This window comes from Elephantulus edwardii, unplaced genomic scaffold (genome assembly GCF_000299155.1).
Source record: "Elephantulus edwardii isolate Elephantulus edwardi_28Jun2011 unplaced genomic scaffold, EleEdw1.0 scaffold00019, whole genome shotgun sequence".
Lineage (NCBI taxonomy): Eukaryota > Metazoa > Chordata > Mammalia > Macroscelidea > Macroscelididae > Elephantulus > Elephantulus edwardii.
The window spans coordinates 9,204,940-9,225,081 of record NW_006399769.1 but is presented as its reverse complement, the minus strand read 5'-3'; the positions used below and the strand labels follow the sequence as shown (position 1 = coordinate 9,225,081).

Genomic DNA, 20,142 nt, shown 5'->3' with positions numbered 1-20,142 from the left:
GCATAATAGCAATGCTGCCGTTTTTTCTGTGTACCATTGAAAGTCACATATTGCTGAGGAGTCAGAACCAACTCACAGCTAACTCCCCAGTGGGTTTTCACAGGCTTTAGATTGCACAGGAAGAGGTTGCCCATTTTTATCCTGTGGAGCAGCTAGTGGATTTGAATCTTCAGAGAGGTGTAAACTTCGGATAAAAAACCCAGCTCCCTCTGGACCACATCACTAGAGCTCCCCTCACGTGAAGTTGATTTTGTTCAGTGAGTTGTGTGACCAACCATTCTTGGGATATTTGTCAGAGTTTTTCATCCATTACCATAAATTAACTGCCCTTCAAGATTCCTGTCTAATTTTTTGAGTTGTTGAGCAAGAATTTAACAAAACAATAGTACCATGGTTCTGGTTTTTAGAGGAAAATACCATTTCTTTGAACTATAAATAACTAATTCATTTTGAGTGCTTATTTTAGCATATAATTGTATGTATCAAAGAAGTTTCTTTTCACTCTGCTAAGGCAACCAGTTAGATGAACAAGGGACTCCTTTTTTCTTTTTTCTAATTATTTTCTTAAGAGGGGACAGAAAGACCCATCAGTATAAGGTCCATACTTGAAGCACCCATGGAAACCACACACACTTCCCAAAAATCATCATATCCTAGAATAGATTACTTAAGACTTACTGCAGCCTGTGCTTACTAACCCTTTTAATAACCTTGGTTGGTAACTTTCCAACCTGTAACTAGATTCTAGTTTGCACTGAATGGGATGCAGAACTTGAATTAATACTCAGGTAGGTGGACTGTGCCACAATATGTTACGAACCTGTCTTTGTGAACATATATTGTTGGATTCTGAGACATCATTGCATCATTTGTCTTCCTATTAAATAAATCTTTACGTGACTTTGGAATTTTTTAAATTATATTTGCTCATAGCCTATTAAATTTGAGAAATCCAGAAAGATCAGAGTATAGTTTTTAAATGAAGATCACAATTTCTTTTATATTTTTTTCATTGAATAAATCACCTAGAGATTTCACCCCCCCCATATTTAAAAGGTTTCATATTTGGGACACTTTGAATTATTATCTGTGTTGTAACATTAGAATTTAAAGGAAATTTATTTGTACATTATTTTTCTTTTTTAACTGTTAAACAATATTTTTAGTAACGTTAAATTATTTCATTGAGATGAATTTGAATTCAGCGGATTGTAGAAAACTTGGTACTATCTTTTCTTTGAATAACCTTGGTAAAATTACTTAGCCCTTGTAAGTTTCCATATCTTATTCTTTGAAGAGAATGGCTTATTGTGTTGTGATGATGAAATGAAATCATACTTGTATTGAGCACGGCATGAACATTCCTTGTTAGTTACTACATTTACTGCTTACAGTGCCACCACAGCCTACTAATTAAGTAACTGGTCCCTCCACTCCAATAAGTAGCAGCAGTAAAATGAAAACAAACAAACAAACAAAAAACATGCTGCACTGGGGAAAATATGCTGTCAAAGATCTCTTCTTGAAGGAGCTTAAAAGTAAGGGAAATCACCTTAAAGTTGAGCGTGTGCCTGATCTAAGCTTTGTTATTTTCATATGTGTCTGAAAGTTGGACTGTATAAAGCAAGTTATTTAATATTGAATTGGGCTTTGAATAAGTATGACAGAAGAAGAATCAATATCCTTAAATTGTGTTACTGGACTAAAAGAAACAAAAACCCAACAACAAAAAAGCCCAACACAAAATAAACAATCAACCAAATGAAAAATTCCACAAGTTAGAAAAAAATGCAACCAAGGTACTCCTTTGAAGCAAGGATGATGAAACTTCATCCCACATGCTGGTCAAGAGTCCTTGGAAACAGACATGCTAGGGAAGATGGAGGGTCAGAGGAAGAGAGGGGGATCTGCAAGGAGATGGATTGGCATAGTGAGTGTAACAACAGGCTTGAGTATGGTGGAAATCATGAGGATGGTGCAGGAGAGGGAGGGGTTCCAGTCTGTTGTTCATAAGGTCACGGTGAGTGATCAGATTGTTGGCATATAACAAGATCAGTGAGTTTAGATTTGAGTACCATGCTTAGAGATTTCAGAGGGGTGTATCTTTGAGAGTTAGGGTTAGTATGGTCTTTTTCACTGCAGGGAATAGCTGGTTACACAACTCCCAGAACAAAATCAATGTCACTAACTGGTACAGAAGGGGAGCTAGTCTACATCTTTTTGGAGCTTTGAATCCACCAGCGACTCCACCAGAGAAAGATGGATAATTTCTTCCCATGCAGTTTACAGCCTCTGAAAACTCACTGGCAGGCTAGCTATGAGTCAATTCTGAATTGGTGGCAATGAATTCACCACTGTAGTGATGGTTGCATTACATAGAATTAGGTCATAGTCGATTAGAGAAGTGATAAAGGTATAGAGTAAAATTGTATTGATTTATGTGAAACCTATTCAAGCGTTCAGGGACAAATAGATTATGAGAGTTTAAGAATATAAAATTGGAAATTCTACAGCAGGACCTACCGTCAGAGCAAGGATTTAGTGATTTTATTGTTATGTGCTGTTGAGTGGATTCAGCTCATCCTGAGACTATAGGTAGTGATTGTTGTTGTGTACCGTCGAGCCAGAACTGACCCATAGCTGACTCTCTGGTGTGTTTTCACAGGTAGTTAATACCACGGGAGGAGATTACCCTCCCACAGAACAGCTGATGGATTTCAACTGCTTGCCATCAGGATTGCAGTGCAGCAGCTTCTTGCCAGTAGGCTACCCTACCAGTGCTAGAATCGAAATGAGTTTTAACCACTTTGACCTAGAGAAATAAGGGTCAGAATTACCATTAAAGTCTGTTTTATGTGGGGATAGCAGCTCAATGTTAAATAACTCTTGTGCTGTTTAAAATGTAGATTGTGTTGGTTTATTTTTATTATGGTCTTTAAAATCTTGACTAAAAGCAGAGTATAACAGAATGATATTTACTTACGTTTTATTGCCTATGCAAAGACATTTGATTGTGTACATAATAATGTGGAAAACATTAGAAAGAGTAGAAATTCCAGATTATTAAATTGTGCTTATGTGAAACCTGTACATAAACCAAGATAGATTTATTTGAACAGAGCAAGGGGACACTGCATGGTTTAAAATTAGGAAAGGTGTGTCAGGGTTATGTCCAACCTCCATATCTATTTAGTCTACATGCTGAGCAGATCATTTGAGAAGCTGGATGACATAAAGCAGAAGATAAAATCAGGATTGGAGGAAGACTCATTGACAGCATACATTATACAGATGACACAACATTGCTTACAAAAAGTAAAAATCATTTGAAGCACTTAGTGAAGAACATCATAGACTACAGCCTTCAGTATGGATTATAGCTCAACACCGTGAAAACAAAAATTTACGACTCATGATAGATGGAAAAGAGATTGAAGTTGTCAGCACCTTTGTTTTACTTGTATCCACAATCAGCACCATGGCAGCAGTGATCAAGAAATCAAAATACATGTTGCATTGAGTCGTTCTTCTATCCCAGACCTCTTTAAATGCTTAAGAGTAAAGTTTTCACTTAGAAGACTAAAATGCTCCCTCTCTAAGCTCTGGTGTTGTTCAGTTGCTTCATATTCTTGGAAATATTGAACAATGAATAAGAAAGATAAAAAGTAATACATGCCCTTGAATGATAGTTTTGGCAAAGAATATTAAATATACCATTATTCCCCAAAAAACCAACTCAGATAGTCTTGATCAGCCTGGGTGCTCCTTAAGGGTGAAACTTGATCTCACATACTTTGAACATGCTGTCAGGAGACTCCAATCCTTGCAGAAAGACATACTTAGAATTATCTAGGATCAGTGAAATAGAAGACCTTCAACAAGATAGGTTGACACAATGGCTGTAGTAATGGGGATTGCAAGGATGGCACAGGCCAGGCCAAGGTCCATTGTTTACAGGGTCCCCATGAGTTGACTCAATGACACCTAACAATAACATCTTTTAGAAGCTGTCTTTTTAGATCTGTTGGCATTATGTGGTGGCAGTGATGGTTTAGTGGCAGAATTTGTTCCTTGAAGATTAGAGACTTGGATTCAGTTTCAGGCTGTTGGTGCATTAGAACTGTCAGCTTTGGACACTTCCAAGCTGTTAAGATGCTAAGATAGAGATGAGGAGAAAGATAAAGTAGTCCAAACTCCGTAAAAGTTGGAATTCCTATGAGCTGGTTAACAACACAGCAAAAAGCAACAATATTTGTAAGATAATTGTGTCATTTTGTGTTCTCAAGTTAATTGTAATTTGCAACTTTTGGTTCCTAATGACTTTAAAAAAATGAACCCAGTTTTGAATACCTTGACTCAGCATGATGTAATTATAAATAAAGACAAGGAACATGAAATCTTTTCATTTTCTGCCAGTTAATCTCATTTCTGTGCTTCTTCAGGATAGGGTGGGAATTGGCTCTCTGGTTACCTGCTTTTGAACAGAGGTTTGATGGGCAAATATCATGACAAGTATTGATTGCCTTAGGGAACTATAGGTCCGGTGGCTGGTTCTGCTCAACTCTTTTCTAAATTGGGGACATTGGTATTGGGATTGAGGATATTGGAGGCCCACCCTTTGCATTTGTCGGTCACCAGGTATGTTTAGCTTCAGTGTGTGATGTGACTTTGTGCTGGGCATTCTGCCTGATGCTAGGGATGCTGTGTCAAAACCAAAAAAGGCAAACTCAACTTCTTTCATCCAGGAGTTCTAATCTAGTAGAAAATCTAATTCACAGCTTGTAAATCAAATTTCCATTGATTCCCAAGCCTATTTTCCAGTCCCAGCCTTTCTCTTGGCATGTACTCTTCATGGCCATATCTTCTTATGAGAAAACCCTAAACACCCTCATTCTCTTAAGGCTTCATTTTCCACTGTAATCTTTCTTTCTTTCTTTTTTTTTTTTCACTTAATTTTAATGAACGTTTACAGAGACTTAGGGTTTCCAATCATTCTCCCTATGTATTCTTTCTTTTAATTCTACCATTTTCCGTAAACGCTCAAGACTTGAAATCTGTACCCCAAAATCCACTGTATCAGCCCCATGCCAAAACCTTCTCTTTGCTCTCTTATTGGCCATTCTTATATTGTTATCTGTTCTTTCCAACTCAAAATCGTGTAAGACTTTGCTGACATGTCTCTGTCTTCAATTCGGCATTTCTGTAGAACAAACTATACACTATTATTAAATAGATGATTTGAAATATGTTTCTGGTCTTTTCACTTTGCTACTGAAAAAAACAAGGACTCCTGATTATTTTTAAATAATATCTATTGGGTTGAGCCTACACAAACTTTAGTAACTGGCTTCTAGCTCCTGCCATTTTCCTTAATGTATTACAGACAAAATGAGCTTCTTTTCTTTCTCACACCTTTTAATGTCCCATGGTTTGGTTTGTGTTCTTCAGGACCCCTTCCCTGCCAGTTCATTCATTGCTTTTAGGTCTCAGTAGAAACACCACCTCATTCATGGTGTCATTCCTTTACAGCTTACAATGACTTTTGTAATTCTTGGATTAAAATAGCCTTACCTGTATGTTTCTTTGAACACCTATTCCTTTGCATGCTGTCATTGTTATTTACACATTAATTTTATCCTAGGTCAATTGGCAGAATTGCTTTCTTATTCATCATGAGAATTAACACTAATATATATTGCTTTCTTGTTCATCCTGAGAATTAATAGATAGATGATAGATAGATAGATGATAGATAGATAGATAGATAGATAGATAGATAGATAGATAGATAGATAGATAGATAGGCAGGCAGACAGGCAGACAGGCAGACACATTATACATTTGGGTACTCAGGGGACTAAGTGAAAATATACATGCTTGCCTTGTGATATTGGTGTTTGTGTTATAAATGTTGTACATCTGTGTGTTTTAAATGAGCATAGTTACCATAGTTTGTGACAGTATATCTTGTAAGTAACAAGACTCCATTTCCTTTGTTCTTTTACAGGAGAATCAGATGACAGGGAACAGTCCAAACTGGAAGTTAAAGTTTGGGATCCAAATAGCCCACTTACAGATCGACAGATTGACCAGTTTTTAGTTGTAGCACGGTGAGTATAACACTGTTGAATTAAAAACAAACAAATAATATACACACATACACATAACTCCTCTCCTTTTTATAAAAAAATATTTTTATTTTCTTACGCTGACCTTATTGGTGTTTTTGTTATGTACTGTTATGTTGAAAAAAGCCCATTGCTGACCCTCTAATAAGTTTTCAGAGAAAATAAATCACATGGGAGGAAATAGTACACCTTTCTCCTGTGGAACATCTGATGGATTCGAACTGCGTGCCTTTAGGTTGGCAGTATAGCTCCTTACCACTTGGCTACTATAGTTGCCCTTCAGCTATTTTATTCTCTGTTTTAGTTATACAAGAAAGCCTAAAATATATATATATATGAGCTTGATGAGACGTTTTAATTACATTTACTATTATGAAATAAAATGTGTGTAAATGATTGAGTGAAATCCAGTATGATTTGTAAACTTTCACTCAAAAATATTACCCTGAAGAATATGACTCATTATCTGTTTATTATGTGATATAGTGGTTTACCTGTAATCAAAAGGTTGGTGGTTTAAAACCATCATCTGCTTCAATGCAGAAGGATGTGACATCCCTGCTTCCCTAAAGACTTTCAGCCTTGGATACCCTATGGGGGCACTGTTACTCTGACCTTCAGTGTCTCTGAGTTTGAACTGGCTCAATGGCTATGGGGTGGGTTTGAGTACTTTCTCTTGTAAAAAAAAATAATGAAAACAAATATATTAATTTACTCATTAAGAAAATGACAGGTGTTCCTTATAAAATATTAGTGTTACAGAAAAATATAAAGTACAAAGTAAATACCCGGAATCACAGAAATTCAAGCTTTTTTGTGTTTGGATTCTTGTTCTGTTTCTACACCTCCTCCACATTCTATCCAGGATCTGCTGTGATCACTTAAAAAAAAAAAATTAATATTTTAATGAGAGTTTTCAGAAAGCTTGGATTTCCATTCATTCATTGTTGCATATTTTCCTCCCTCCGCCCCCCCCAGTTCATCTTTTTAAAAAAAGATTCCTTCATTGTTGCACAATTTCCTCCCTCTACCCATTCCCTAGTCTACTTTGCTGTGCAACTCTTATTCTGAACTTATTATTCAAATAATACCTAATCATGTATTCCTTTTAGACAGTTCTTTCCCTCATCTATTTAATTGTAGTATTCATTATTTATCCCCTCTTAGTTTCTCCCATCACCCATGCCAGTCCTGTTTTATAACAGTGGTATTATGCAGTATTTTTCCTTTTGTGACTGAGATATTTCACTCAGCAACATCTCCTCCAGGGTCACACATTTTGTATAATATATGAGTTTGTTGTTTTTTTAAATTTTTTTTTATTTTATTTTCTACTAGTTTATTTACAAAATTCGAATACATTGTTTTCAGGAACAAAAAATCTTTACATTTCCCTAACCCTCCCCCCCACCAAATTAACCTCCCACTCTTCCTGCATATCCTCATTCCTCTGCGTCCAACCTTGTTTTTCAGTGCTACATAGTATTCCATTGTATACCACGGCTTTTCTATCTATTTGTTTGTTGATGGGCACTTGGGTTGCTTCCCTCTCTTTGCTCTTGTGAACAACGCAGAAATAAACATGAGTATGAATGTATCTCTTTGGGTGGCAGTTCTGGTTTCTTTAATGGTATATTCCCAGTAGTGCAATTGCTGGATCAAATGGAATTTCTATTTCCATTTCCAGCTTTTGAGAAAGCACCATGCTGCCTTCCATAGTGGTCGCACCATTTTGTATTCCCACAGTGAATAAGGGTTCTAATTTCTCCACAACTTTGCCAGCATTTGTTGTTTCCTGCTCTTTTGAACTTTGCTATTGTTACTGGGATGAGATGTTTTGGTTTGCATCTTTCTTAGGGCTAGGGATTTTGAACATTTCTTCATGTGTTTGTTTGCTATCTGAATGTCCTTTGGTGAAGTGTCATACCCTGTGCTCATTTTGCATGTGGGTTGTTTATTTTGTTGAGGTGCTGGAGTATTCTATAAATTCTAGATATAAGTCCCTTATCACATATGTCAATACCAAATATTTTTTTCCCTGTCTGTGGCTTTCCTTTTTACCCTGCTGGAGAAGTTTTTGGATGTGCATAGCAATTTAATTCTTAGAAGATTCCATTCATCTATTTTATTCTCTGTGATCACTTTTAAAGTAGTCAGCAGTCACCAGGCACCACTTGGTTCTCCTCTCAGTGGCGCAAAAGTTGAGACTTGCATGTTCTGATGGTCCATTGGACTCATTTTTCCCATACAGCTTTTCTTTTCATTTTATCAGACAAGGAGAGACTGATAGCTGTCATATATGATAGATGCAAGCTTTTTTAAAAAAAATTTTTTTTTAAATTATTATTATTTTTTTGTGTGTGTACCATCAAATCAGATCTGACTGGTACAGGAGGAGATTGTCCCTCTTTCTTTAGCAGAGCATCTGGTGGATTCAAACCACTTGCCTCTGGGATTGCAGTGCAGCTTCTTGCCACTATGCCATCAGAGCTCCCTTACTTGCAAGCTTTTAAGGCCCTTTTCACTACTTTTAAAATAGGGTGTTGAACGTTCTCTTTATGGGCTGTGTTAAGCCACTTGACTATGATGACACTGTTATCCCAGGGGCCCAGAACCAACAGGATGTTAAGACGCTTACAGAGCACTGTCCCTATTGGCTCTGCTCTGTCTCTCTCTCCCTCAGTGTGTGCTACTATGAGTACAGACTTCTCTGCCACATTTGTGTGAGGCCATGGTGTGACCCTTCTTACCTGACTGTGTCTGTACCTACCTTGCCTCTCTGCCTGGGTATGAGTATGTTAGTTATCAAAGAATTTGATATGTGTAGTATTCACGTTTGTTGACAATCTTTGTTTTTTACTGTTGTTCTGATCATTCCTAATGATCGGCTGCTTTTCTCTTCACTCATCTTAATATGTCTATTTTATTTAATTAGACATTTTTACCTTCTCTTTCCTTCCTTTACCATTCTTAGATATCTGGCAAAATTTATTCTTTCTCTGTATAAACCCTTTTTAGCTTGTAATAGTGGCCTTATATTTGTCCTTTTGTTACTTGTTTAACTCTCTATAATGTCCTCTAAATTCATCTGAGGGAGTTCTGGTGGCTTAGTGGTTAGGAGTTGCTCTGCCAACACAGAGGTATGTGACTTGAATCCATCAACTGCTCCACAGGTTAAAAAGGGTCATTCTCCTCCTATATGATTAACTGCCTCTGGAAACCTGCTAGTGGGTCAGTTAGCGGTTGGTTCTGACTGGATGGTGTATAACAGCAACAGCAAATTCATCCATGTTGTAGAAGTCAGAACTCCAGAGAGCAGCATCTTGGGAGACTTTGAGCCCAAGTCATTAGCAGAGAGGCAGGGCCTCAGGCAGCTGATGTTGGAGACTGCTGGTTTTAGAGGCTGGTAAGTCTGCAGGTTGTCATAGGACAGAAGGCTCAAAGACAGCCACTTGTTCAAGTCATGAGCCAGCCAGCCAGATGGCTATTGAATGGAAAGCTCTCTAGCTTTTGTCATGGATTCCAGATACATATTCAAAGCTGACCACACCCCTGAGGAGCCTTCCCTTTTATTAGATAAGCTTGATCACTTCTTCCTAGAACCACTTTTAATCCTGTCTCATCAACATCATTGAATTTAGAAGTTATAACTCGCACGACAGTTAACTTACTCTGAGAATCATGACCGTGTTGAGTCCCAGATGGCAGAGAGGCAGAGACACTCGATTACTGGAAATAGAATAAGCAGAATGGAACTGATGAAGTTGCCACATTATAAAAAGTGTGATCAATGTCATTAAACAAATAGTATTAATCCAGCTAAACAAGTAGTGACCACTGCCATTAAACAGATAGCCCCGTTGTTAAATAGGAACCTGGTTTGCTATGTTAACTTTCACCAGAGACAGTGAATTTTAATTTTGAAATAAAGATATTCATATAGAAAATTGTTACAAAACAGAAATGAGATTGTTAAAACTTTGTAATAGTGGAAAAATCTAAAACTATATCAGGAAGAAGTTGACATGCTCATTGTGATATATTCATATTATGAACTGTATATGACAATGAAGATGAATGAATTAAACCGATAATCTAGCAGGAGAAAGCTCTCAGATAACCCTGTATATACATACAGTATGGAAATTTTTCCAGTGTCTTTAACATTATTTTCTTAATAGATACATGTAGTAGTTGTAGTAGTAGTATAAAAATGTGGGGGAAATTAGTGTGTGAAAGTGGTAGGTCTGGCGCTGCCAGGGCGAGCTCCTGGGGATAAGGAGAGGCAGGGGCAGGAGCACATGACATGTTAAGCTTTTAAAAATTCAAGCCTAACGTGACAAGAGAGCCCTGGAAACAGACTGGTTGTAGCGTATAGCGGCTGACCACAGGCCTACAGTTCAGGCCCACTAGCCACTTTAGAGGATAGGATGAGGCTCTGTGCTTTCAGCCTAGCTGGTCTGACTTCCCCTGTAAGGTCACTCTAGTTGGAATTGACTCAGTGATAGTGGGTTTGCGATTTTTAGCATGACAGGATTAAATCTGGATGGTGGATACATTGATATTTATATTCTTTATGATTTTGTTTTTCATCATCCAAAGGCAAGAGTAGGCTCTATTCACCTTCAGCCAGGGCTGTTACATAAAGTCACAGAAGTACAGGTATACTGGTGGCTGTGCATTTCGAGCACCAAGCTAGTCACTTGACCATTGTGTGATTGGATGAAGAAATGAGCCACATTATTGAGAAACAGCCTGTTAGCAGGGTAGGAGAGACAGAAGCATCAAGAGTAGAAATGTCCAGACAGGTCACCTGGATTGTAGATTATTTAGTAAATATTAGGACTTTCAAATTTGTTCTGCATTTTCTTTCCTCTTCTATCAAAGGCCATGGCTTCATTATCTTTGAAGCCAAGTGTTAGAAGTACACAGGAGATATACTTGATACCTTTTTCCTTTTAAAAAGATCTTCTAAATTCAAGTTAAGGATCCAGTCAGATCCTGGTGCATGCTTACCAGCATGGTTAAAATTGAGAAGTCTGACAGTGACAAGCACTGGTGAAGATGGGGAGTAGCCAGCACTCTCTGACCCTGATGGTGAGAGTGTAACATGAAGCTCTGCTTTAGAAAACTGTTGGCTATCATCTAACACATATATCCTTCCATTTCACTTCTAAATATATGCCTAGCAGAAATACATGCACCTGTGCACTAGAAGATATGTCTAGAAATGGCATTAGTGGCACTCTTCATAAAGAGTTCCAAACTGGAGACAACGCACATGTCCCTCAACCACAGAGGGGCAGTACATTAATGGTGTGAGTGGTGGATGGGGAAGAATACAAAGGATTACTTCATAGCAAAGGAAATAAAGGAATGCAGGGAACAGCCAGCACTGTGGAACTCTCAGAAGTACAAGATGAGCAAAAGAAAACATACAAAAAATAAGTATGAGTTGTGTGAGTCTCAGTGTTTAAATTTTAGAATTACTAAAAATGGACCACTATCCAAGAAGGTAGTTCCTTTTGGGAAGACAGAGTGAAGTGATTGGGAGGGAAAAGAAGTTTTCTGGGGCACTGTCCACTTTGGTTTTTTACTTGATTATTGTGAGACCAGGCCATGGTCTTCATAATTACTTGCTATGCATCAGAGAGCAGGAGAATGACTTAGAATGACAGAAGAATTGATGATGCCTTTGAGTTGTGGAGCTGGAGAAGAGTCTTGAGCATATATACCATGGACTGCCAAGAAAACAAATAGTTCTATCTTGGAGAGGGTGAAACCAAGTTTCTCCTTGGAGGCTAGGATTTTGAAGCTCTGTCTCACATACTTTGGGCATGTGGCCAGGAGGATCCAAGAAAACAAATAGTTCTATCTTGGAGAGGGTGAAACCAAGTTTCTCCTTGGAGGCTAGGATTTTGAAGCTCTGTCTCACATACTTTGGGCACGTGGCCAGGAGGATCCTGTCCTTTGGAGAAGGGGCATCATGCTCGGAAGGGTGGCAGGATAGTGCAGGAGAGGAAGACTCTGGATGAGCTGGATTGATAGAATAACTAGGGCAATGGGGATAGGTGCGTTGGAGTCAGTGAGACTGGCTCAGGAAAGGGCAGGCTTCAGAGCTGCTGCATGTAGGGTCACTGTGAATCACAGGGGACTCGGCAGAACATTAGCAACAATTGTGATATTGGTATATTCAGTTTATGATGATTAAGTAGCTATGTATTTTGCAGTTTTCTGTATGTATATTATGTTTGGAAGGGAGTTCTGGTGGCCTAGTACCCAAAAGTTGTGTTGCAGTCTCAAAGGCATGAAGTTAGAGGTCACCAGCTGCTCTGTGGGTGAGGATAGGTAATCTCCCATGCAATTAACTGCCTCTGAAAACTCACTGGAGGGTCAGCTATGGGTTGGCTCTGACTCTACAGTACACAACATGTTATGTTTTAGTTAAAATGTAGTAAATCTCTCCCTCAGCTTGCTTGTCTAAGACACAGGCAGCAAGCAGCCAATCTTGTCCTTACTTTGTGCTTCATGCCTTACGTTAAAATGCTAAACTCAACAGAAGGCTATCTAATTCATTAAATGAAAATTAGTGTTGTGTATAAATCTTTAAATGGCAATTAGTGCTGTGATAATTGTTTTGTTTTAAATGGGATTGTACCAGAAGTCTAGTATGTGCTGAATCCTCATAATAAGTTTCTATAGTTAATATCACATGGCAAGGAATAAATGGTCCTGGGATTTCACAGTCTGGGCTGTAAAAGTGCTCTGAACTTCTTTTGCAGTAATAAATAGTCAAACTGAAGCTTATGGACCATATCCTTTCTGAGAAGAATTGAAATCTAAATTTACACTTTGGTAACTTATAATAGATTTTGCCCTTTTTTATCTCTGCCTTCCCCCCTACCCCCAATGCCTTGTTTCAGGACAATTACTACAATCTTACACTATAACAGCACTCCTGCCCCTTCTCTGGGTTTTCCCTTCCCATTAATTCTTCTTTCCTATCTTCAGCCTACTGAGTTTTACACCTGCCCTTTTGATTTTGTGTGGTTGCCTGGTGTTATTAATTACCTTCAGATCTATTGTTTAGCTGGAAATTGAGTCGAAGTAGTGATTTCAGTTCTGGGCTTGAAGAGTGACTTGGGCCCACAACCCGGTGTTTTACAGTTGTTGAGTTTTGTTCCATTTTTTTCTCCTGCCCTTTCAGAGCAGGTTGCTGGGCACCTTCTAGTTCTGGCCTCAGCTTATGGTGCCTTGGTCCTCTGTAGTAACAGTCTCTGATTTTTGTCACTCTTTGTTCTGGATGGGAACAGACCAACAGCACCTTAGATGGCTGCTCAAAAGCTTTGAAGAACTCAGTCACAACTTCCCAACGTAGTACTTAGATCATTGTTTTTGAAGACTTAACCTGATCGCCCACGCTATGATCCCATGCCCTTAAGCCCAGCAGCTCATTCTCCCAAGGCATTTGCTTAGTTATCACAAAGGTATTTATGTAATTTTGCCCATTGTTTGCTCTTCTGCACACTGAGTCTGTTTACATCACACACAGATGCATGTGCCAAAGTATCACCCATAAAACAAAATAGGTTCCTTTTTAAAAATTTCATCATAATGAGCTGTGGTCAGTTGGCTTTTCAATTATTCAGTCTTACAGAAAATAATTTTGATACTTGATTCTCAAGCATCCAAGAAATGTTTTTTCCTTTACTTGTTCAATTTTTCATTGACTAACCAAATGTATTGGTTTTGGGGCTTGTTTCTCACCCCCTCAAAAAAAATTATATGTTCCTAACAGGCTTATGAGCTCTGGTGGCCTAGTGGCAAGAAGCTGCACTGCAATCCTGAAGGCATGCAGTTCAAGCCACCAGCTGCTCCATGAGAGATGGGTGGGCAGTCTCATCCCCAGCAACTAACTGCCTCGAAAACTCGCCAGAGGGTCAGCTATAGGTCGGTACACAACAACAACAGAGGTTTAATCTTCCCTCCTTGCTTTTGTGGTTTATTTAGTGCTGTTGGGACGTTTGCTCGAGCCCTGGATTGCAGCAGTTCTGTGAGGCAGCCCAGTCTGCATATGAGTGCAGCTGCCGCTTCCCGAGACATCACCCTGGTAAGATGCTTTTGGAAATGTCAAGAGGTTTTTTTGGATTTTTTTTTCTCCCTTCTGCTACTTGTGTAATTAAAGATGGTACAGCAACAGTATAGACATAAGGGTTATCTAGATTGGTCCCACTGACTACTACATTGATTTGGCTTGGTGGTTTGGTTAACTGAGTTGTCTTCTATCCTAAGTCACCTCTTGTGTTGGTTAGTTGTAGTAATAATAATAATAATAATAATAATAATAATAATAATAACAATAAATGAATAAATAAATAAATAATGATAATAATGACTATTGCATATTCCATGGCAAGTGTGAAATAGTTTTAAACAAAACAAAACTAATTTTGGGAAGACAGTTCACCATTTGACACATTTGATCTCACTTTTGTGTATTTCCCTCCTGTATTCTCTATGTACTTATGTAGTGGAAGTTCTTAGCTGCTGTTGAGTCAGCCCTCAATTGATGATGGATGTCCTTGGACACAAGGATACAGAGTGCTGGAGGCTGTTGGGATTGCACCCCACCAGAGTGTTGGGCCCACAAGGGGGAAAAGTGCTGGTTGGCAGCTTCAGTAACTCTCTGCCTCCCACTGCTGGTGACTGTGTGAGATAGCAAGTGAATTTGTTTTGGAAAAAGGACAGACTGAAAGATTCAGTATTTGTTTCTGTCAGTGAGGAGTATTAGTGAAAGAAACATTTTGAAGAAAACACAGCGCATATACCTCAGTTAATTTTAATGTTTTTTTTTAATCTAAATAAAATTTTTGTTTTATTTTGGTTTACTTACAAAGTTAATATACATTGTTTTTCACACTGATCTTTCCCATTTCCTTTACTGACCCCTTCCTCCCCTCATCAAATTGTGCAACTCTATGATTAACCACCCCCATCCCCACCCCTCTGCTCCCCCCAACTCCCCCTTGTATCCTCATATGTGTTCTACAATAATGCATTATACAATATTTGTCCTAATGGGACTGAGTTAGTTCACTTAATGTTTTGTTATGTGTTTATTTTCACATGTTTGTTTCTTCCAAGGTGCATTCACACTCTCCAACATTTTAATTTCTGCTGTTTAGTTTGCCTTAGTGTTAGTGATTTAGAGGTCACTGGGTTTTATATATGTAATACCCCTGCAATAATGTTTTAGAACTTGTACTTTGGTATATACTACCCTCATAGGTTTTGTGTAATAATGTGGTTAATTGAAAAATATTTGAAATTTATTTATCATTATAATTGCTATTTTTTAATTGGCTCAGAGGTTTAGGAAATTGTGGTTTGTCACATTTGCCTGCTTGGTTTCAGAGGCTGAATTTGAATCTGTACTTGACTGCTACTGAGGTGTTCTTTGCCCTGCTAGATAATATTTTTTCCCCCAAAATGGAAATAAAACTTTTGCACTGATAGATAGATATCGAAACAGTAGATTACCTTTTATACACATTTTTTAGCTTTGTTCTCTTTTAAATGACTTGGAATGAGATACCCTTATTTTTATCTGTATTTAATTTGGCAGCACTGAATATCTACTCCATTGTGACACTTTAATATCTTGGTGTTCTGATCTAACTACTGTAGGATTAACTTCTCTTAGATGCTTACCTTTAAAAAAAAATTGTGATTTCCCTTATTCTGTATGTTATTCCTATACTGATTATATTATTTTCAGTTCTATAAAAGTAACATTTTTAAAAGTTATGAAAGCAGGAAGAAATCCATGTCCTCTGTTATTTAAGATGCCAGGATCTGCACCTTTAAATCTTGTTTGCTGACCAGTCTAACAACTCCTACTGTGGTCTTAAAAATAGAAGATCTTGTTACATTGCTATAAAAATAAGTAGAAGTAATTAGCCTTTCTATGAAGATGGCGCCGAAAGCGAAGAAGGAAGCCCCTGCCCCTCCCAAAACTGAAGCCAAAGCAAAGGCATTGAAGGCCAAGAAGGCAGTCCTGAAGGGCGTCCACAGCCAAAAAAAAAAGAAGATCCGCACGTCACCCATGTTCCGGCGGCCTAAGACGCTGAGACTCCGACTGCAGCTCAAATACCCCCGGAAGAGCGCTCCCAGGAGAAACAAGCTTGACCACTATGCCGTCATCAAATTTCCCCTGACCACTGAGTCAGCTATGAAGAAGATAGAAGATAACAACACACTTGTGTTCATTGTGGATGTCAAGGCCAATAAGCACCAAATTAAACAAGCTGTAAAGAAGCTCTATGACATTGATGTGGCTAAGGTCAACACTTTGATTTAGGCCTGATGGAGAGAAGAAGGCCTATGTTCGACTTGCTCCTGATTATGATGCTTTGGATGTTGCCAACAAAATTGGGATCATCTAAACTGAGTCCAGCGGGCTAATTCTAAATGTAATAAATTTTTCTCACCATAAAAAAAAAAAGTAGAAATAATTAGAGTTGATAATAAGAATGTTTCGGAATTATTTTACAGTATGAGAAAGGCTTCTGTATTGTTTTGTGCTACTAAATGAAAATGGATTCACATTTTATTTTAGTTGAATTTGGAAAATCAAGTTCTTACTTATCTTTAAGTGTTTATACATCTGTATCTTATCAGTTTAGCACTTGATTAAGTTGCTAGACCACATGTAACTGAGGACCTTTCACTTGCTCAGCTTTGCCAGTGACTCTGGCAGCCCAACCTACAGAATTCCTTTGTAGCCTCTCCAGTGAGGATCGAAATAGGCATTCAATTCCTAATCCACTGTCTGTTTACCCAAATATATATACTGCTTGTCAAATTAGCAATAGTATTTTAGGACCAGGTAATTAAGCTACTTGCAGTGCGCTCTCTCTCCCCCTTCCCCTCCCCCTTCATCCTCGTGTGTGTGTGTGTGTGTGTGTGTGTGTGTGTGTGTGTGTGTCTCTCTCTCTCATTGAGAAGCCATGGAGGCATCATAGAATTAACATGTTTCATTGAAATGTAAACCTTGCATTATAAGATTTGCTTACAGTAATACTTATTTTTTATTTTCAAAATACCTTTGAACAACAAAAGACATGAATTGTTTAGTAAGGGATCTCTGGTGACCTAGTGGCAAGACGCTGCACAGTAATCCCCAAAGCACACAGTTTGAATCCACCAGCTGCTTCAGTAGAGAAGAATAATGATCTTCTCCTGAGTAGTTAACTGCCTTGCAAAAGCCACTGGAGCTGTGTATTGGTTCGAACTTGATACACAACATCAAGAAGTTGATGCTGGTTCTAGTTTATTAACTTCCTGCTCGATGGCGATGGCCAGAATGAGATGTACCCTTGAACACTGAGGAGTGGTGGCAGGCATTGTTAGGGTGCTACTGCCGGAGCAAAGGAAACCCTGGTATCTTAGTGGCAAGGACTTGAACTGCAACCCAAAGGCCCACAATTCTAATCCACCAGCTATTCCATAGTATAAAGATGGGAAGTCTCCTTCTGTGTAATTTATTGCTTCAGAAAATCCACCGGAGGGTCAGCTATGACTGAATTCCAACTCAGTATTACTCAGCAACAATATTAATGTTGTAGCAAAGTCTCAATTTCTATAAATAAGTAAATGCATAGATGCTGGCTTTTCTTTTCCCCTGATCTCTGTGGACTAAAATATTTGGGGAGTACAATCAGAGAAAAAGAGGTATTTTTATTATTTGGGACCTTAGAAATCCTCCAGGAGATTGTTTTACAGATGAAAAGCCTAAAGTGCAGAACAATGGAGCAACTTGCATAACAAGTCACGTTTTGATCAGTGACAGAATCAGGACTTGAAATTGAGGTTTCCTGATGCTAAGTCTGGTTCCACAAAAGGTCAGGCTGCTTAGATTTAGCGGGGAGAAAATGACATCCTGGAACATCTCTAATTTTATCTACTGTTTATCTTCAGTGTTATAGCTTGTCTTTTTAAAATGCAGCTCTAATTTGTCCTTTCCCACCTTTCATTGTCTTTCAGGCATTGGTGGTTCAGTGGTAGAATTCTTACATTCTCTGTGGGAGATGGAACCCTGGTGGTATAGTGTGCAGTGTATTGGACTGCTAACTGTAAGGTTGATGATTGAGTCCTCAGGAGAAAGATGGATGGTTAATCTCCACCAGTAAAGATTTACAGCCATAGAAACCAGAGGAGGTTCACTGGGAGTCACAGTTGACAGTAGTGGGTTGGGTTCAGTTCTCTACCAGTGCACCTCATGTATAGCTATCCCCATCCACCAGTGAAGGCTTGCTTGTTGGTATGATGCTGACCAGATTTCAGGACTGACAGCTTCCATAGAAGGATAGACCTGCTGAAAATCAGCCTTTAGGGTCACAAAGGTCTGATCCAAAACCAGTCAGGACCAGCCAGCACTTTGTTCACTTGTGCGTGGGGGTCAAAGTGATGTCACCGACAACACTACCATCATACCCTTTTAGTAGCTTCTAGAACTTTCTAGGTAAAATTCTGATCCTACAGCAGTCAACAAGATTATGAAGGTTAGCTTGCCCTCCCTCACCCTGCCCATTTGCTTCCAGCTGATTTATCCTTACTTTGCTTCCATGACCTATTTTCTGCCACAGGACCTTTGCATATTCAGTTCCTTTTACCTGACCTAGTTACCCTTTGCTCTTTTTTCCCAAATCTCAGCTTATTCTTCTGTTGAGAACTCAGTTATTCTGAGATGCAGAAAATCTATCATGTTCTTTCCTTTGAAACATACTTGAGTTTGTAATGAAACACTGATTTTTTTTAAATTTATTATTAATTTCAGTAAAAATTTACAGGGACTTTGGATTTCCATTCATTCATTGTTGCAGTTTTCTCCCCTCTCAACCCTCCCCCCTAGTACACTACCCTCTTATAAAAGTAAAACAAAAATTCTTTCATTGTTTTACAAACCCTCCCCCAGGTCCATTCCACCATGTAGCTTTCACTCTAGACACCTGTCATGACAAAAATACCTAATCACATATCCCTTTTGAACAGTTTTCTCCCTCATCTGTTTCAATGCAGTATACATTATTGAACCCATCTTTCTCAGTCTCCGCCCAACCCCGATGTCAGTCCTGTTTTGCAACAGTGGCACCATGCAGTATTTGTCCTTTTATGACTGAGATAATTCACTCAGCATAATGTCCTCCAGAGTCACCCATTTTGAATAATATTGCATGAGTTCCTTGTTTTTTTCAGTGCAGCGTAGTATTCCATTGTGTGAATATACCACAGCTTCTCTATCCATTCGTTTGTTGATGGACACCTGGGTTGTTTCCAACTCCTTGCTATTGTGAACAAAGCCGCGATAAACATGGGTGTGCATATATCTGCTTGGATGTCAGTTATGGTTTCTTTGGGGTATATTCCCAGTAGTGGAATTGCTGGGTCAAATGGTATCTCTGTTTGCAACTTTTTGAGAAAGCACCACACCATTTTGCACAGTGGTTGCACCAACAATAATCTTATAACTGTTCAGCCACCTCATTGAAATCCACAATACAATGCAGGATTGCATGGTTCAAATCTACCAGCTTGCTCCCTAGGAGAAAGATTGACAATCTTCCATGCATTTTATAGCCTCTGAAAACCCACTGGATGGTCAGCTGAGTTGGTTCTGACTCAATGTCACATAACAACATGCTGAATTGACCCGGTGACTATAACAATGTTAAGAGCTATCAAGTTGACTATGACTCATAGCACCCCTGTGGTTGGAGGTCTTCCCTTCCTTCACTGACCTTTCACCTTCACAAGGATGATCTTCTTTTCCAATGACTGATCCTTTTTAACAACATTCTCAAAGTATGTCAGTTTATCTGTCTTTGTCTCCAAGGAATGATAGGATTAGAACCGAGAAGATAAGTGGCAGAAGTTTATGCTGGGAAAAATTGAGCTTTCAGAACCAGGAAGCCAATACTGACAAGTATAGAATGAATGCTATAAATACAATATA

General features: G+C 38.6%; 1 protein-coding gene and 1 pseudogene across 1 annotated transcript in view; both read left to right on the top strand.

Annotated features, from left to right (window-relative positions):
- MTA3 (metastasis associated 1 family, member 3) overlaps nucleotides 1-20,142 on the top strand; it is a 222,757-nt gene that overhangs the window by 129,428 nt on the left and 73,187 nt on the right. The window contains exons 7-8 of the mRNA XM_006882383.1: nucleotides 6,008-6,110; nucleotides 14,139-14,238. Coding sequence (XP_006882445.1) covers nucleotides 6,008-6,110; nucleotides 14,139-14,238 — 203 coding nt within the window. The remainder of the gene's footprint in view (nucleotides 1-6,007; nucleotides 6,111-14,138; nucleotides 14,239-20,142) is intronic.
- LOC102860852 lies at nucleotides 16,102-16,573 on the top strand (annotated as a pseudogene).